The 19279-nt window shown below is 39.2% G+C and overlaps 2 protein-coding genes across 2 annotated transcripts in view; one reads left to right on the forward strand and one right to left on the reverse strand.

Annotated features, from left to right (window-relative positions):
- The window catches only part of LOC124776345 (WD repeat-containing protein 13-like), a 90047-nt gene extending 81508 nt beyond the window's left edge, over window positions 1-8539 (reverse strand). Inside the window, exons 1-2 of the mRNA XM_047251294.1 lie at window positions 8426-8539; window positions 8162-8217 (exon numbers count right to left, since the gene is read on the reverse strand). Of these exons, the coding sequence (XP_047107250.1) occupies window positions 8162-8217; window positions 8426-8507 (138 nt within the window). The 5' untranslated portion in view covers window positions 8508-8539. The remainder of the gene's footprint in view (window positions 1-8161; window positions 8218-8425) is intronic.
- Window positions 8540-8704: 165 nt separating this feature from the next.
- LOC124774918 (ras-related protein Rac1) overlaps window positions 8705-19279 on the forward strand; it is a 101692-nt gene continuing 91117 nt past the window's right edge. The window contains exon 1 of the mRNA XM_047249595.1: window positions 8705-8820. Within this exon, the coding sequence (XP_047105551.1) occupies window positions 8786-8820 (35 nt within the window). The 5' untranslated portion in view covers window positions 8705-8785. The remainder of the gene's footprint in view (window positions 8821-19279) is intronic.

The raw sequence follows: 19279 nt of genomic DNA on the forward strand, positions 1-19279 counted from the left end.
TATGCATTGCATTCTGTTGTAGTTAAGTGTTAATCTGTTCTTTCATGTACTATTGTTACGGACTGCCTTGTTAGCTATATTATTTATATTATATTCCATACTTTTCACAATAACACTTGTGTTATCTATAAAGAGAATAGAAGAAAAGCAATGGACACAGAACGGAACTCTGTGACACCCCTCACTTTGTATAACTCCAGTCAGATGCAGACCTTTCCTCTATTTGTCAATGCTGGAGGATAATTTGCTTCGTACTCTTCAAATATGAAATGATCATTGTTGAGCATTTTCCATAATGCCATAAATGCCAACATATGCAGAAGTATTGCATGATCCACACTCAAATGCTTTTGTTAAATTGAGGAAAATACTTACTGTTATCTACATATTGTTTAGTTCTGATAGTGCAATAACTTTGAGCAATGATCATCAATTTTGTAAACATGCAAACACAAGTAATTCACATACGTATACCATGTCATCTGCACAGACGGTAAACAAAACAATGTTCTGAATGATTTGACTGTGGGGTTTCTGCTGTTTGTCTAAATGATAATGATTTACCATTTAATTTGAAATGAGAAACAAGTTCTTTTTGCGGACAATAGAACTGTTCATTCACGAATATCGTGGTTCAAATCCCCAACCAGTAAAATCCCAGGATTTTCATGCTTGCCCTAGACTGCATAAAACAAATGCCAGGATAATTACTTTGAATAGGACATAGCCAATTTACTTCTTATCCTTTCCTAATCTGAGTATGTGCTGTTTCTCTAAAGTGCCTGTTGTCAGTGAGGCATGTCATCCTAATCTTCTTCCTTCTTCTCTTCACTTCAAGCATAACTATAAATACCTATTATTGGGGCCAGGTCATAGTTACTTCTCTATGATTAAGAGTTAAACTGATTCCTGAGAACGAATTACAAATCTGTTCAGGTATTATCTTAAATGTGTCAGATGTGGTTGACATTGTGTTTTTGGTCAATATGCCCCTGCAAGCATTAGAGGGTTGCTATAGTAGGAAAAGTAAGTTTTTCTCTTTTTGCAGTACTGTTGAGTAATGTCTGTTTTTTTTCCTTTTCTTTTTGTTAAGAATGTAAACATCCTGTCATTTAATGAGCCAATAATTAGTACAATGAAGCTACGATTTCCATAGTTAAAATTTTGTGATCCATACTACCAAACACATTCAACAGGTCACTGAAGGTGCTACGTGTTTTCCTTGTTTGGATTCGTCATAACTACATTAGTGAGATCAAATCATATTTTCGACAGTATACTATTACCTCAATGGTTTTGGAGAAGACTGAAAGACATAGATGCATTCACAATAAGAATTTTTTTCAAAATGTGTTGCTACTCTATACTTCAGTACTTCATAAAGTACACCAAGTCATTGACTGACTGTAAAATGCTCAAAGAAGGTCATATCAAGTCAGTGCAACAGTGCAGTACATCATTAAGCACACTTACTACAACTTAATGATTTCTGCTGGTGGATAATGCAACCAGCTGCCACAAATACTTTTGATTTTAAATACATGTTATTTCAATGCCATAACTGGTTTTACATTATCAAGTGCCTCTTCAGATGGCTAATGTTTCCGATTAAATTAATGCCTTCATCAGCAGTACGTTTTCTGCTCCTGCACTACACAAAAATATTTAACACAGCATGACAACATGCTTCTATTGAAAATCAGAGACATTAGCCATCTGTAGATGAGCATGATAGCCAGAAAATGGTTATGAGATTGAAATATAGTACATTTAAAAGTAATTGTGGCTGTTTGCACTATTCACCAACAATCCTTAAAGGCTGCCAAATTCACAAGATTCAGCAGGGATAAAATAAAATTGATTATTGCTGTAATCATTTTAGTGAGTTTTTCTTTGAAGCTGATATCCCTTAGTAATATACAAGATGTTTTCCACAGTAAATATACCATTTACACTTCTCTCCTGTATCCATAATTGCACTGAAAATATTAATTCACTGGATATGGTGGTCACTAATTTTAAATTATTTTTTATTTCTCATGACTGCAAATAGGTAACAGTATCTTAGTTTTCTTACTTTCTTTTTTCCATTTCAATAATGTATCAAACAATTTCTTTTACTTTTGCAAATTTTTGTCATGCAAGGAGCTGCTTTTCAGTTTCTTTTATGACATGGAGGATGTCACAGTACCGACTGTAGTGCAGCCTCAATTACTAATTCTTAGTACTCTGAATTTGGTACCATCGCCCACCTGACAAACAGTACTTTGATCCAAGATGTGGAAATCCTTCTTCCTCAGTTACCCCTTTATGGTCTGCGAGGAAAACAATACTGAAAGTGCTGATGAAACACATTTAAGAAGGAATTGCATTTCCTGTTTACATTTTTCACTTCTTGTTACTGCTCTCTCTTTATGGTGTGTCTAAATATTATGATACATTATTATGAGAAGGGAAGTTGCTAGCGTATAGCGGAGATGCTGAGTAGCAGGTAGGCACAACAAAAGAACTCTCACAATGCCTAACTGCAACTCAGCATCTCTGCTATATGGTGAGTAGCAACTTTCCTCCTCACAATACTTTTACATTCCATCCTGGATTTTCCATTATAATGATACATTTACTGTTTACAATTCTGTTATACGGTATGCAACCTTTAGTGGCTCAGTCCAACTTGATGGAACACATCATTGTAACTACTTGAACATAATAATTAGACAAACTATTTATCATCATGTTAATATAAGTGACTAGACAGTTGTACCTAAGGAACAGTTGTTGATGGCTTGGATTATCCCACTGTATGTTATTAGTGTGAATGAACTAAAGCTACATATCAATGATTACATATGTTCACAATGATTAGTTAATTACAAAGCCTCATTCCATATTTGTTAGAATAATTAATTAATAAGAAAACTTTACTCTATAGCTCTTCAAATAAACAAGGTAATGACAGTCCAAACTACAGTTTTGTTATCCAACAGATACAACAGAAAAAGGATGCTCTCAGCACATGAATTGTTTATGACACTACTGCCTTGTCCCGAAACTTCACCTTCCTTAATTTCCATTTACAACATAGATAAGATAAGAATGTAACTTCCAGAGTTATGGTTAAACTGCATGGTTTTTTTTTTTTTTTGTTAATTCTTGCAACTCTTTCTTACTATACATTACATCGATTAGAGAAAAACAAAAAATAGCCTAAAGACAACTGTAAGGTAGGCCTACTGGCTAGGTGGGTCAGTATTTAACTAGAGATGTGTTCTTGTACTCTTCTGACAGACAAAAACAGCATGATAGCAGTATCATAATAATTAAAAAATATGTAAACACATCTGCTTGGTGGGCACAAAGAACTGGTAGAATGGGATTGAGGTACTTCACTTACAGCAGTAGTTTTATTCTACTGGTAAATTAAGTGGAAGTTATTGCCCAGATATAGCTTCACTTCCACATTTACCAATGGTGACTGAAACAAAGCAAGACATACTTCACATCAACTTTTCACACCAATACCTGATGGCACCTACAGTACCCATAAACAAAATTGTCAGCTTTCCATCCACTGATGTTACAAGCTAACGAGGGTAACACTGTCCCAATAAATTTGTATGTCAATACCCAGGCCTCTGTATCACTGCCACAGATGTCAGACTTTCAGAGAGCACTGTGGAAATCAATAGTGTGGACTAAAAGCAAATCGCACCAGGATCCAGATACAAGCATGTCTAAACAAATGACAATCTACTGCCTAACATTACAAACATACAAAATGCGCATCAAATGTCAAAAATCCAATATGCTGACTACTGGGGTGTCACAGGAATAAAATTAACCACATGATGGGTGACATAACTTGTGGAGTTACTCAACGATCATTAAGGAGCTTATTCTTGTTCTCGATATACACAAATGATCTTCCAATCACTTTAAAGGATAGAATTGGAAGGAGAATCAGCTTTGGCTGTATTTTGTTGTTTTATTGTCAGCAAAATGCGTTTTCAGTCACTTAGTGACCATCCTCAGTGCTATAATATACAATTAAAATTGGATGGTCACTAAGTGACTGAAAATTGATTTTGCTGACAATAAAACAACAAAATACGGCCAATGCTGATTCTCCTTCCAATTCTATCCACTATTTGGTCGTGGTGCACACATCACTCCATTGATGGCACAATAATATTAATCAATGGTACAAACTCAGCCTTACCAGACTTGAGTCAAATGATAGCTAAACTGACCTACAACTGATTCACAGTACAGAGTTTAAGAACTAATCTCACAAAGACCAGTATTACACAATTTCAAACAAGCAAAAGTGATCAGCTAGCATCAGAAACTGACATTAGTGGTCATACACTAAACAAAACTCTTGTGTAAGCTCCCTAGGAGTTCAGCTAGACAACAAGTTAAAGAGGAATACCACATGAATAAAATAATCAAGAACCTTCGTTCACAATATTTTGTCCTTAGAAATGTCTCTCAATCTGTGTCGCCCTAATGACAAGAGTGTTGGCTTCTTTTGCATTTTTTTCATTCCTTGTTGTCTCATGAACTTTTTTATTTATTCAGTGGAAGTTAGAAGCAAGAATATTGATCCAAATGGATAACCTTGGAGAGGCCTTTTTTTAAAGCACTACACTACTCTTACTTCCAGGTACAGTTACTCCTTAATGATTTTTTTTCTGGCAACAGAAACAGTTTAAGCTGCATTAAAATGTCAGCAGTTGAAACCAAAGAAAATAAATTTTCATGTAGACTTTATATCCTTGTCGATGTTTAGATCAAATTGACTTTGGCATAAAGGTATTTCACAAGCCTCCAACCAAACATAAATTAAAAAATCAGGACTCCTAATCAATTCAAAAGAAAAGTAAAAATACACCTCATTACCCACTTCCACCCAACATCAACACTCGAAGATTGAAAAATTCTTTTAGCTGTACGGCAATTAGCAGTGTACATTGTAATGCTTTATGACAAGTAGTAATGTGTGAATACTGTAAACAAGACACTGTGTTTACAGATGCACATAACTATTTCCTTTGAAAAATATCATTGTAAGCAACTACATATTAAGCTACCACTAGCAGGTAATATAAATAAGAAAGCATCAATTATTTTTAGAGTATGAACTTTGTTCTTAATTTACTTGCTTCAATTTAGCTGGCACAAGCATAATTGGCACTACACAGTATAGTGATAGTTTATTGTTAATACAGCGCTGAGACAAAGTTTGTATGATTTGCATGTTTTTTGTTAATATGTACTTTGACTTACTCCACTTCCCTGGATGTTCTGCTTCATGCAATCTTAGAATCTGCAGAGTATGATTACGGACTGAATGGAAGTTGAGGAGAGGTGGAGGAGGGGGAATGAAACAATTGGGATTCAAAAGTCAAAAGAACATGAGAGAAGAAACAAATTTAACAACTTGGCAGTAAGAGCCCACTTATCTGCATGACGCTGCACCCTGTATGGTCTGGATGGAAAGATATCATACAGCAACTGTATCTGCTACTGAGGTAAAATGGCCCACAACTGTTGCAATGGATTCTTGATATCCTAACTACTGGCACTGGGACAATGTTGACGTCCAAGCTGGTTGCACATACATGTTCTATTGGGAACAGATCTGGAGATCCTGCTGGCCACAGGAGTACCACATCATATCACAAACAGTTCATACAGACATGTGTCACATGTAAAGGAGCATTGTCCTGTTGAAAAATGACACCACAATACTTGCGCATGAAAGGCAACATATGAGGTCGCAAGGTAACTATAATGTGCTATTGTGCTGTCAATATTTCCTTCGAACACTACCAGCCATGACCTGAGGTCATACTTGGTGGCTCCTCACACCACGACATGAGGGTAACACCGTGTGCTTCTCCACACCATTGGAAGAATGGGGCCCTCCTCAGCTTGCCACCATACTTGCAGACGATGGTCATCCAGGGTAATGCAGAACTGTGATCCACTGCTGAACACAATGACATGTCATTCATCAGTAGTCTATGCTTCCTAGTCATAGTACCATTCCAGACAGAGTTGTTTGTGTTGTGGTGTTAATGGCAGCCGACACACGGGATGCTAATTCTCTAATCCAGATGCTGCTAGTCTCCAACCAATGGTGCAGGATGACACAGAATGTTGCTGAGAGTACTTGTTCTCTGATGACAGGTGCAGATGTGAAGCAGTTATGATGTACTTGATAAACAATATGGTGACCCCTCTTGTGGTGGTCAGACATGGTCGACCAGAACCTTGACAATGAGCATGCCTGTGCTCATGTTCCCATGCAGTTGAACATCAGCCCATTGTTACCTCAGATCTCACAAATCTGGATAACGCAAAATTTGTCTAGCCAGCCACAACTAGATCTCTTTTAAACTATATTAGGAACTGATAATGCTGTCTCATTTGAGTACACAACACGTCCTTGTCCTTGGAAGTGAGTGCTCAACAACTGATGCTGCCCACATCCCTTACATACCCTACCAGGCCCGGTAAAAATACTAAGAAAAACACTAATGCACTGTGGCAGCCGTTTTACCTGTCACAAAGAATCACAACTCTAATCATTTACATACCTGGCAATGGTACATACATGCACAAAGTTATACTGACATCCAACCATGTCTTCTGGATGCTTCACTTTTTTTGTCAGATGGTGTATTTCTGGTCTTTAAGTATGGATCTGCGGTTCCAAAATACAGAGATTCATTACTGATAAATTTATGCAGCTGTTGTGCCAATCAAAATCTGTATATATGATATGTGTGGCCTTTCTCTCTTCAGTAACCTTAATTTATTTCAACTATTTAAATACACATAAGTTTATGCTAGCATTTAATGATGTATCAAAGCAAGATCGATAGATATAGAACCCAGATTAATTCTGGAAAACAAACGTCAAGGTAGTGCCAATGATTTTCTGGAACAACTAAATTAGTATTTCACTGATAATTCAGAATCACTAAGTTATAATGGAATCATTAAATTATGAATGACAGATAGCCTAGCTCATATTGAATCAAAATTAAACAATTAAAAATGGAGCATATTAACATGAAAGTTTTAATTACAATTCAAAAAACATATTTGAATAGTGTTTTAGGTAACTGCCAACTTATCATAAAAATAATTTCTTTCTCCAGTAGGTAACCCGTCTGCAAAATACCTTTGATGGTTGTGTATCAAGTATGCTGAGGGCAGATAGGTTTGTACAGAATGTATGTTGGTATATGGGAGACACTTGTACCACGTTCACAATAAAATGATATTCTGTCTACGACAAAATTTACAAATCACAAAGCACAAGATCCACACCTGTTGCATATGGTATCATTAGAAACATCAGTGGAACACTGCTACAGAAACATGCAGAACAGAAGATGTTAAAACATAGGCACACAAAGCTAATGGCACTTTCATCAAATTATTCACATTACGGAGAAGCAATAGTACCTTCAGTACCATTGTGAAACCTGTGATCGTCTATGAATGTGAAATATGGAGCATCATCAAATATATCATGCACAAATTACAAGTGTTTATAGTTGGTTATCTTTGGCAATATTGGTACATTAGTTTCAAATAATTTAGCTGGGTCAGATTCAAGTGAAGACTGATGAGACTATTAAACAAATACTAACCAGTTTAGAAATAAGAGAAAATGGGCCGCAAGAAAATACTGTTAAGATCAAACTATGGTGTTACAAAAAGTGAGGAACACTCCTGAACATCGCAAAACGCAGCGCCATAATGACAAATTACCAGTAGTGTGGTAAAACTTACTGATATTAAGAATTTAGCTAAGAACTGAGCCCTCTAGAGATCTTCTATCAGAAGCGTCTATAATTAATAACATTCTCATCTGGAATGATTCGTTTGCTACCAAGATCATAGGGAGTAAGCAATGCTTATATGGCAGTAACAGGCATTTCTGTCATATTGTTATCTACTAAACCATCCATTTTTCATCGCAATCAATGACAACAACTGCAGAGGGCTTGTAACTTGAAATAATAAACTCAAGACCACATTGTTTAATAGTCGGAGTGCAGCAAATATGCAAACTATTATGGAGTTTTTATTTCAGGAGTAAAAATGAGCGTACATTTGTTAGTTTATAAAATAGTTTTACCTCTCCTTTGGCATACTCTCTCAGAAGCTGGCTTCGTCTGCGAATGTACAAAGTTCCTGTAAAAATCAAAACATTATATCAGTCCTAGATCGTTAGCAGTCTTCTGTGTAAACTCCAAAAACATTTGATATGTTTGTGTTTCTACTGATTCACGAATTGACAGCTCTGCTGGTGCCGTCCCCCCAACAGTGAAACTTTTCATAACCAAGGTTAGAATTTCAGGGATTGTCTACAGCAATTAAATTTAGAGTGTAAGACACATACTAAAGTTTGGATGATTAGGCGCTCGATGAGCATTATACTTTGCATCCAAAGCAAACACCTGCTGTTGCCACACGCCAGCCATTATTTTGATGTTGTAGAATGTCAACTTTTCGGTTATACGAGTGTCAAATGAGAGTGGAAAATCAAAACCATTTTCAATAATATTATTCTATACATACGCGACAAAATGTGAGTGTTATAATATAGTTATTATATGTAAAGAAACTGAAGGAATATTGTTTTCGAAAATAAGTATAGAACTTGAGTTTGGTAGCTATCTCCACCATATTTCTCCCCGCCCATGGATGCTTATTTCCGTTGATTCTGTCAAGGAGAGGAGATACGTGCAGTGCAGTGAAAATGCAAGCTATTAAATGTGTTGTTGTTGGTGATGGGTAAGTTGTTGTGGTACTATTACTTAAAATAGAAGTTTAAGACTTCTGTTGATTCATTGCGGCTTATTTATGGTACTACATGCACCACTCGTCGACTAGACATCGCCGATGTTGGTGTTAAAGCAGTTGCTATGGTCGTGTTATATTTTGTGTGCTTTTGGTATTAATCATACTGTGGAGACTATCTGTTTATTTGAGAATAAGTACATTTTCATTCTCAGGAAGAGTATTTTGCTATCAGTTGCCCATTATTTTGACCTGTATTGTAAAAATCAACACAAAATTGGTCTGTATAAAAACTATTGTAATACGGACTAACATCAGAAACTGAACTCTTCAGGCAACTGTCTTAACACTTAGTTGATGCATACTGTTAACCATCTGATAATTATCCTACAAGTAGTGACTTGGCGACTGGACGGTTTCAGGAACATTTTTCTTCGTGCAACATGGATGTTTTACAACATAATAGTAAAAAAAATGTATTTAAGGAATTTAGGATGTGACGTCATGTCTCAAGAAGCGATTAGCAGATTTTTGCATAGAATCTGTGTATCTTATAGCTAGAACAGATATTTATGCCGCTGATTTCAATATGGAATAAGTTTTTGCACCGACCAGTAGTTCTCGTTTCTGTTCTTTTGAGAAGTGATTACAGAGTAACATTACATTCTGCTATTTAAGGATATCACAGCGAATGGCATTAAGCAATGAAAAGTTTCTAGTTGCATAATATGTTATAGTCCCATAATTGGTTCTAGTCCATTGGCTTATAATTTTATAGTATAGATCAATTTGCTAGTTTACTACTTTGCCGACTAAATGTATTAAGAGAGGTTCAGGAAGCTACAGGTTGGTGGAAGTGTGGCAATTTCTTTAGTTTTTTTAAATGGCTTTCTCTCACTTCTAGAAGGGAAAGTCGTACCATATTTGATTAATTTACGTACAGATGCAATCCAGTTTCATCCTAAATGGGAAATACCAAATAAAATCACATTTACCTCATGAAGTGGTGTAGTTACAGTGACATGGCAGTTTTCTCTTCAGCACTGGAATTTTTTACCTGTTCGATTTGATTTTTGTGTTGTTACCGTAGCTTGTTTGTAAACCGTTCACCACCGCGTTGCCAAATAGAATGCTGCTACTTCAGACAAGTACATCGATGCTGAAATATCTCATTTTAATGCCATATGTAGACTTTTATCATACAGTAGGCTTTACCTCAGCTGGTTTCATTCGTTGTTTACTTTATATTAAAAGTGCTTTCTAAATTGTTATACAAAGGAATATTTAAAAACTGGTAATCTCGCAGCCGTGGCGCAGTTCTAACTGAACTTGAAGTGTGTACCGGTAGTATGAAACCAGTAGATTATTTTCAACTGCTGTAGTTACATAATGTTATCCCGATATATTGTCAGAGCATAGCAGCTAACAAAATCTTTTAATTCACAGGAAGACATTTAGTAACACCGTGAACAAAGCGTCATCACAAAGACGCTTACTGTTATCTGTATTGGATGTCAGTTACAGGAGCCAGAAAACACTGAATGTAGATCTTGGTCTCGTAATTACAGTTTCCTACATTAACCAAACGGGTAAGATGAGTATTAATCGCCTTCCCAGGATATAAGATCTCGACAATTTAAGTTCAAACCTTGGTTTCGACGTGTCAACGAACACTTGGTCGAACTGGAACCTAGTCTTAGGGATGAGGAAGCGGAGTTGAGATTTCTGTGCTGATGTTGGAGTGACAGGTACCGCAGCTTCTGCTTGTACGCCCAGCCTTGGACTGCGGCTGCACACCTGTAAGAGCCGGCTGCGGCCGTCGCCAGGAATTGGGTCAGTTCGAGGGATGCTCATTTTTCCCTTCCGCCAAATCGATTGTGCCAGAAGCGGCCAGATCCACGTGCTACCGCCCCTCATCTCATTGTACACCCCCCTCCCACCATCGGCCCGATGTGGTACCCTTCCCCGGATTTAAAGCCAATCGTTTCTTACTGCCAGCCCAAAATTTCATAGTAGTCGTTTTCGTGATAGCGGATATTTCGTAAACTTTTCATTTGTTTTGGTTTTTAAAATTCGGTATTTAGGACTGATTTAATTGTACTAAATTTCTTCCGTTATCGTTCCCGATTCTAGGCTGCAGTCGACATCGTTGCTGTGGAACGGTGGTATATCTAATAAGGAAAACTCCCCATCGCACTCTCCGTCCCTTCCTCTGATATAGTGGTAAGATGGCCCAGTGGATAGCCCGTCAGAAACTGAACATAGATCAAGCATGAAAACGGGAAGAAGGTGCAATGAACTGTAGGGAAAAAAGCAAAATTTAAAAAGTGAACGGCCCAAGCACAAGATGTGCAACATCGAGCAAATGAAAGTCGCCATGGCGTCACGCTGTTGGACTGCGAAGGGGGAGATCTGTGTTCAGAACTCTCTCTCTCTCTCTCTCTCTCTCTCTCTCTCTCTCTCTACAAAATAGCGAACATTCCGTCCTTCATTGACGTGTCTGCTCACTGTATTAAAATTGGTCTGTGTCGAGGTGCAACGTCTGTTTGCAACAGCGAGTTGTAAGGAAGGGACCTCCAGACGTATGTACATCCTGTTTTTTCTATACGAGTGCCCCATGTTATGAATCTTGCGTTCCGTTTTGTAAGTTTTGACTCTTGAATTCCTTTTATTCATCACATTAACTTGCGACGATAATATATCCTTACACATGACTCATTTTCTGTAACCAGTGTATAGTATGACAATTGCCAAGACTACAGAACGAGAACAGACACGTCAGTGACGGGACGGAAAGTTCATAATTTTGTGAGAAACATGGGGCACGAGGGAGATTTGAACATGGATATCTCCCCTTTGCAGTCCAACACCATGACCACACAACTAAGACGCCGTTCTTGAAGTTTGCTCCATGTTGCAGATATTGAGCTTGGACCGTTCACTTTCCTATTTTGCTTGAGGGGGGGGGGGGGGATTGGGAAGTTTCTCTTCTAGGGCTTAGGGCTTACTCCGTGCCAGTCTTGTGCAATGACTGTCAGGTAGGGGAAAAAAAATTCCCAAAAAACAAGGCATGATTTTTACATTCAGATAGTTTGTGATTAGCGTAATGCATTTAACAAGCTGAAGGTTTGTTTGAACACTACTAAAATGGATCGGTGAAATGTTCTCTCTCCATTTTGTCAAACACTAATAAAAATCCTCCGATACGTCTTCACTAACATATACGAAGTGCCGTGTACGACCGAAAATACGTAGATTATTCTAGGAACAGTTTTTTCATTTGTCTAGTACATCCGCACAAACTTCCGCATCTGAAGTCTTATATTTACTGCATAAATAAAATTGCGTAAATTAAACAAGGAACAGAAGGTAATTGGAGTGTACACATTATGTGGTAAACATGCTTCATTGGCTTGACATAAGAACATTTTCAACGGAAAAATGATTTATAAGTGTGACCGTTGACTGACCTCCAGTAAGGTTAGCGCGAAAATTAAAAGCTTTCAGTTAAGTTTTGATGACTAAGTGTAATGTGAACACCATCAGACCGAGGTTAGTGCCGCAGCAATATGAGATGAGTTTGTGCTTTGTCTCTAATGACGTTGTCTTCGGTTGGTTTCCTTTGGACGCATACATTACTGTTAATTTCTGTGGGTTTTTTTCTAGGAATGAAAAACAGTGCGTAGCTAGAAAGGCGTCCCATCCGGGCACCAGTTCAGATGATGATGATGATGATGATGATGGAATCGAACCCGGGACTCCGTGTTCGGGAAGCGAATAGAAAAATATTTGATGTTGAGCCTTAAAAGGCGCCGTGTAATTGAAATCAACTGCATTATGACTCGTTACAACATTCCATATTGCTTTTATAATCGATCCTGCCTAGAATAATCTACCACTAAAGTGCAGGGAAGGGGGTTCTTGCATGGTAACACATCGCGGATGGAGCAAGGATGGAATGACTGCTTAAATGCCTCAGCACTTGCTGTATACAGTGTACTTTTATCTGCGCGATTCGCACGGGAGCGATAGGTAGGAGATTGAAGAATATTCACGTAATACTTTCTCTTGAGACTTTAAGGACGCTTACGTGGGGTAGTTGGCGCTAACTACTGTTTTTTTTTTCTATTTAGGTTTTTCGTTTCTGTGACGCTCTCCCATAAATCACGAAAAATTGATGACCATTTGTGCCCGCCCTTCTTTGTACGCATTCATTGTTACCTGTTACTCCTATCTCGTATGGGTGGCACACACTGAGCAGTATTCTAATAAAGTATTAGTAACAAATGGCTGATAAAAATTCTAATATGGGCTGCACAAATGTTTTGTACGCAGTCTCCTTTGTAGATTGTATTTTCTTAGTGTTCCGCCAATGAACCGAAGTCTGCCACCTGCCTCAACAACGAGACGTTTTGATCTTCCACTTCATGTTCCTACAGATTTATCCCCTTGTATTTGTATTCCGTTGCCTGATTCTGATTGTTAATCACGGATGATGCAATTTTTTTCTTCTTCCATGTGACGAGTACAATTTTACACCTGTTAAGTTTATAGCGAGTTGCCAGTTTTTACTGCATATTGATAGCTTATCAGTGTCCGATTGAATATTTGTGCAGTTTTTTCAGTTATTTGGTATAGGTTACTGTATCATTTGTGAACAGCCTGAGGTTACTATTCATATTGTATGCCAGGTCATAACTGTGCAACATGAACGAAAAGAGCCAACGCTCGTCCCTGGGACATGGCTTAAATTACTTCTGTGTCTCTTCGTCCACTGGATATTCCTCCCTAAAAAATACTCATTTTAGTCAAAGATTTTGTTGATCGCGCCGTGCAGTCATGCTTTTGTTTATAAACATTGGTGTGTTGGCTAGTCAAATGGTTGTCAGAAGTAAAGAAGTGTTTCATTTATCTGATTAGTTTGATCTGTGGCTTTTAAAGGTATCCTGTGTGAAAAGCTCTGATCTGTGGCTTTTAAAGACGTCCCGTGAGAAAATCGCAAGTTGGGTTCGCAAGACATTGTGTTAATGCTAGCTGCACCACGACTCTGCGTGCCTTTGCTTTGCCTTTGAACCAATCCGATCACCAGTTTCCGCCGCTTCGTAACAGGCCGACGTCTCGTATTCTGTTCGCGGAGTGGGTAGTGGCCGGCCAGTAAGGTGTTGCTTCGATCATCTTGTCGTATCCCGAGAGGGAGTGAAGATGCTGTTGATTAACAACCGTTGCACTCGCAGAGCTGCTGATCACGTTGACAGCTTGCAGGTCTCCCACTGCAAGAAAGCTTACTAGCTAACTAGGGTGATCAGGAATGCGGAGCAAATCTCAAGGAACTCATATCCAATGAAACTGTGGGTAAAAAGGCTTAAAAAGGACTATTTCCCTTGGCACTACTGAACGGCGTTTAACTAACTTCAGGTTTGATGCTAATGTACTCGGCGGCTCTCCCGCAAATTCCAGTATATCTTCTGCTCGATGCTCTTATCTGACATACTTTGATGGTTCTAAGTTCGTAGCCCGGCGCCGACCGTCACAGAGGTAGCGTCCCCTGACGACTACCCGACTGTGTTCGTTTCTCTGGGCGGCCCCTTTTTTGTAAAGTTTGCTATCCTTCTGGACGCTTTCATATGACATACGTCCCTCGCATGTGTTTGATATTACCGTATTGGGAACGGATAAAGAGGGAAAGGTCACGATCACGCGCTGATTGCGGAATTCTCGAGTCATGAGTTGCCTGTCCTCTGACCGCTCCGAGTGTACATAAACTGTGTCCCGCCGGGCGCTAGTTTGTCTCGCTTCTGAGCAGGCGATTGTGCAAACGCGTCCGTTGCCTGTTCCCTACATTTCAAGCTACTACACGAGTTCAATGTTCTGTTCCAACTTGAATACTGATATTTGCATCTGGTTCCTAGGTTTGGAATGTACAAACATTTTTCGCTTCCGTTCAAATTCATGACGCTCAGTCTTGTTTAACTGTGATGAACATTGTATTTGTTTACTGCCCATGGCATACTCGCTACCGTGCCGTTGGTAAAATATCAAAGGCGCAGAGAAAAAGAACAGCCCGCAGGCCAAAATTTCCATAAAAATCTATGAATATGCAGGTCACTGAAGACAGCTTGCCGTCGTTGATCTGTACGCCAATGGCAACAAAGTAGCAATTGGCCGACAGTTACAGCAATCCTGTTAGTGTGGGCTTCAACAGTAGCCTGGACTTCTATTGAATCCTACACACTGCTTTATTTCATCTGATAAACGTTTCCTCTACGGGTACTATGCCGTGACTGTGTATTTCCATTTAATGCTTTTGGCCAATGAGTCACCATCGTTCGTTTCACCTTGAGGGTGAGTCTGTGGCCCGCTGAAATTGGTCTCTCATGCCACTACAGGTTGGAAAATATGCCAACGCGTCCTTGTTCATGCCCAGTTATAGCTGCAGTCAGGTCTTAACTTTACATGGTATCGGATCTCAACACCACTTTCGTGCTGCTTGTACGCCCTTGCCCTTCATTTGCAACATGTGTTAATGGTATTTACGTGAATTCACTTCGATCTACTTCTCATATGGGTTTATATTGTTGTAAGTTCTTGTCGTGTTTTATTAACAGCACAAGAAAATCCTAAGTGGATGTGCCAGGGAAAAGCGAAGGGGGGAGGTGGAGGAGGTAGGATTACGTTGAAGTCTCACGTAGCACAGAATTATTCAAACGAAGGCTGTAGTCAGGCCAAATTATCTAATCTTTCAGATAGACAAACTGTTTTGGACACCACGGATTAGATGTCGGATGACAGTACACGGGTACTCATTCATTTCCGTAAGAAATAAAGTAATTGCTAAACAGCTGCGGTCTCATGTCATAGGAGCGTCGCTTCTGAGATCTGTTGAGACAAGTACTCGTTTAGTGTAAATAAAATATCTGAATTTCCAAGAAATAAGTTTTCTCGAATAAAGGTGTCGGCACTAAGGTGGAGAAAGAATTTCCTTTTTGTCCCCGTTCGTAGCAACACGGTATTGCGTCAGAAAGAGGAAAATGTGGAAAAGTGTGTAATCACGCTTGCAGGTGTCTCAACTATTTGACATTCACTGCTATTTGAAGGCCCCCTGAAGACTTTTCCACAAGGTCTCCAGCTCTATGAGCCGACGTCGCTACTACAGGTATTTGATGCCACCTGACCGCCTTCCATTACTTATTTCGAATTTTTCTTATCTCTTGGATTCCACCTAAGGACATCTTTGATCCATCTACTATTCACTCACCTGGCTATAGGTGCAGCCCGGCTTTATTTTCTTTGTCTTCTGCTCCGAGCTCGTCTCTGAGGCGTTTGTTTGTTTCCTGTCTCTCCCTGAAATTATCAACACTCTTCTCCCCATTACTGAGCAACCCTCAGTTCTGGATGGTTTTGTCATTTCTAGCCCATGTCTCACAGTCACAGTATACACGGATTGTAAAGTTCTCGTTTCAGACTCATCAAAATCTGTGTTTTTAAAAGTCTGTTTGCCAAAAGCACACTAGGCCGTTTCTACTTTGCTGTTGCTCTTGCTGTCAATCCAGTCGTCTTCGACTGTGCTAAATGCAATAACTCGACTGCCTTTGACTTCTGTTATTTTATACAGTTTTGTTTTATATACGTTGGTCATACATTGTCTTAATCTTAATGATTTTGAGTACTCCTAACTATTAAGATCTTTCATTAGTTGTTGAGGTCTACCTGCAGTGTCATCAGCAAAATGGAGATGGTTGAGGTATGTTCCGTGGGCATGTATTCCTTCATTTTCCCATTTTAAAGATCTAAAAACTTCGGCTAGGACTGGTAAAAAGTTTTGATACGGAATTCCCTAGCCTAATACCAAGCGAGGTGCTGCAGTGGTCTACTGGTCTGATATTCGAAAGGACGACATTTTCATTCGATGACTAGTCATCCAAGTTGTGGATTTTCATGGTTTCCCTAAATCGGTTAAGAAAAATCCTAGGACGGTCCCTGAGAAAAGGACAGGTTTGGTTTTTCTCCCTGTCTTCCCCCAAACCGAGCTTTTACTGTCTAATGCCCTTGTCGTACACTAATCTTTTCTCCGCACTTTCCTAAGTTACCTTTCAATTCTAAAGTTCTGATTATCCTCATGTCGAGTGATGGAAACTGAAGCATTGGCGTATATAATTTTCAGTAGGCTAATTTAGGATGAATCACTGCCTTGTTTCTCATGGGCTGTCAGCACTGATTTCTTGAAACTGAGTCAGAAGCTTTCGGAAAGTCCGTGAATCTGTCAACGCAGTAACTGATAACGAGTGTTCCGTTCTAAAATTTGGTTCGTTACTTGCAAGTAACCCAGTGTGCTGTATCCGCTTATAAAGTCATCTTGTTACTTTGCATGATTAAAATAGAACGTTTTTATATGTTTCAGCCCGTAGCTAAAACCATTACTGGTTGGAAAGCAGAGGGACCGTTTAAACGTCAGAATTGGCGCACTGGTTGCGACTATAATACTCCCTGCGAAGTGGGTGAAACGTATTTTTTTGTTTTTTTTGTTTTCATTTGTGTTACGGATATACCAGAAAAAAAGAAACCGCAGAATACTTTCTCAGGACACACTAAACATTACAGAGAAAGCATTGTTAGTGGTGAAGTTTGCGCGCACTTATAGTCTTAGTCTATTGACAACACGCAGATAGCATAAGGAGTAAAATAAATCTTTCTGTTTAAAGATAGAAAACGCATTTCTCGAGATGACAGACGAAGAAATACCCATTCGTAAATTACTGGTTTCCTTCGCTTTCAAATCTTGGTTTTTCTATGGCGACCGTAAACTATATGACCGATTATGAATGCAGTTCCCAGCCCCCCACCAGAATAGTGACACGCCTCTTTTACAAGATACCTTTTAGAATTTACCCAGCACACTCTTCTTAGCGATACCTGACTTTTGACGGAAATTTACTCAGGGATACAGGAACTTGAAGATGTCTTCATTGTATAGCAGAGCTTTTTTCTTTTTGCTCTCCCGGCTGTTGGGATTAGCTTATGTACTTATAACTTTTATTTATGATTAAAGCTGTGAAACCCTCTGCATTAAGTGAATCGGGTATATCTTTGTTTCATTCGTACTTAAAAGACGTTCAAAGTAGGTACCTGGTAACTAGAGCAGAGCGCGTTTGGTGCTGCAAGATAAGATATCAGAGGCATTTTGCGTAGACAGGCTTTATCACGAGATAAGAGATGACTCACCAGGCACCAGTCTGTCAGGTACTGTAGCAAATGATATATTACAACTCGTTCGGGAATTGTGTATCTGTCTTTTACGGAATCTGTTAAAGAAAATTGAAACTTCCTGCCATCATCCTGTAGATGGTGGAAATGTCCGTAGATAGTAGTATCGCATAGGCATATAATCCAATGCTAATGTCAGGTTGAAAAAAGTGTTTCAAAGCATTCAAAGTTGATGTGAAGTTGTGGAAGGTAAATTTATGTAGTGAGATCTAGATTGTGTGAAGCTCCCTTTCAACTGCCCAAAAGTAGTTCGTTTATATTGCTGTCGCTGTGCTATATTATGTCATTCATTGGCAGACTCCATTAATAATTTTTATATCATCGCAAAAGGCATTTGTCACGCCACTAGCTGTTGCGGGAAAAAAGAGATAAGAGCCGAATTCCCACAAAGATAGTGTTGCCTATACACTCTTTCGCACTGATAATTAAGTTGCCGTTAGTACCTTCCATGATCGCAGAACAAAAGTAATGTGTTTCTTTTTAGCAGCCCATTGATTTTGTGCAGCCAGAGGAACTCTGGAGACTTGTGGTTTAGTCAAATGACCAAGCGGCACGCACGCACGCAGGCGCGCGCGTGTGCGCGCCCCCCCCCCCCCCCCCTCCCCCTCCCCCCCCGCCTCCACACACACACACACACACAGTGTTCTAGTTAAAATTGCTGTTGAGGTACGTCTACTATGAACTGATTCTGTAGAGTACTTCAGTTTTGGAGGACAGTTAATTGTAGGCGAATTATGTTAACTTTACAGGGACTGTTCGAGATTGATATTCCTGATACGTTCCAGTACAAGGGAAGTGTGCCAGGAAAGTTGAAGCTTTGGCCGACCCTATGGTGATATACCCTCCAGTGCCTCGCTTTATAACTGATCAGTGCATCTCCAAGTGTGGCTATTGTGTAGGAGCGCTTACCTATTATGCCGATGGACAAGGCATCAGAATGTGAGGTAGAGGATTATGTGGCTTCGGAGAGCAGGGCTACGAAATTGGTGCAGCCTGTCTAGACTTCTGCAATTCCTCCTCCTCCTCCTCCTGCCTCTCGTTCTCGGTGTTGTTTCTTTGCGTGAAAAATACTTGGAAGAATCTGCTTGGATGACGGTGAACCAAAAAGCAAAAACCGAAAGGTGTACAAAATGTTAGAGAGATTTGCAAAACTCGTTGCGGCTACCAATAGCACTGAGGGGCATTACGGAGG

This window comes from Schistocerca piceifrons, chromosome 2, assembly GCF_021461385.2.
Source record: "Schistocerca piceifrons isolate TAMUIC-IGC-003096 chromosome 2, iqSchPice1.1, whole genome shotgun sequence".
NCBI classification, from domain to species: Eukaryota; Metazoa; Arthropoda; class Insecta; order Orthoptera; family Acrididae; genus Schistocerca; species Schistocerca piceifrons.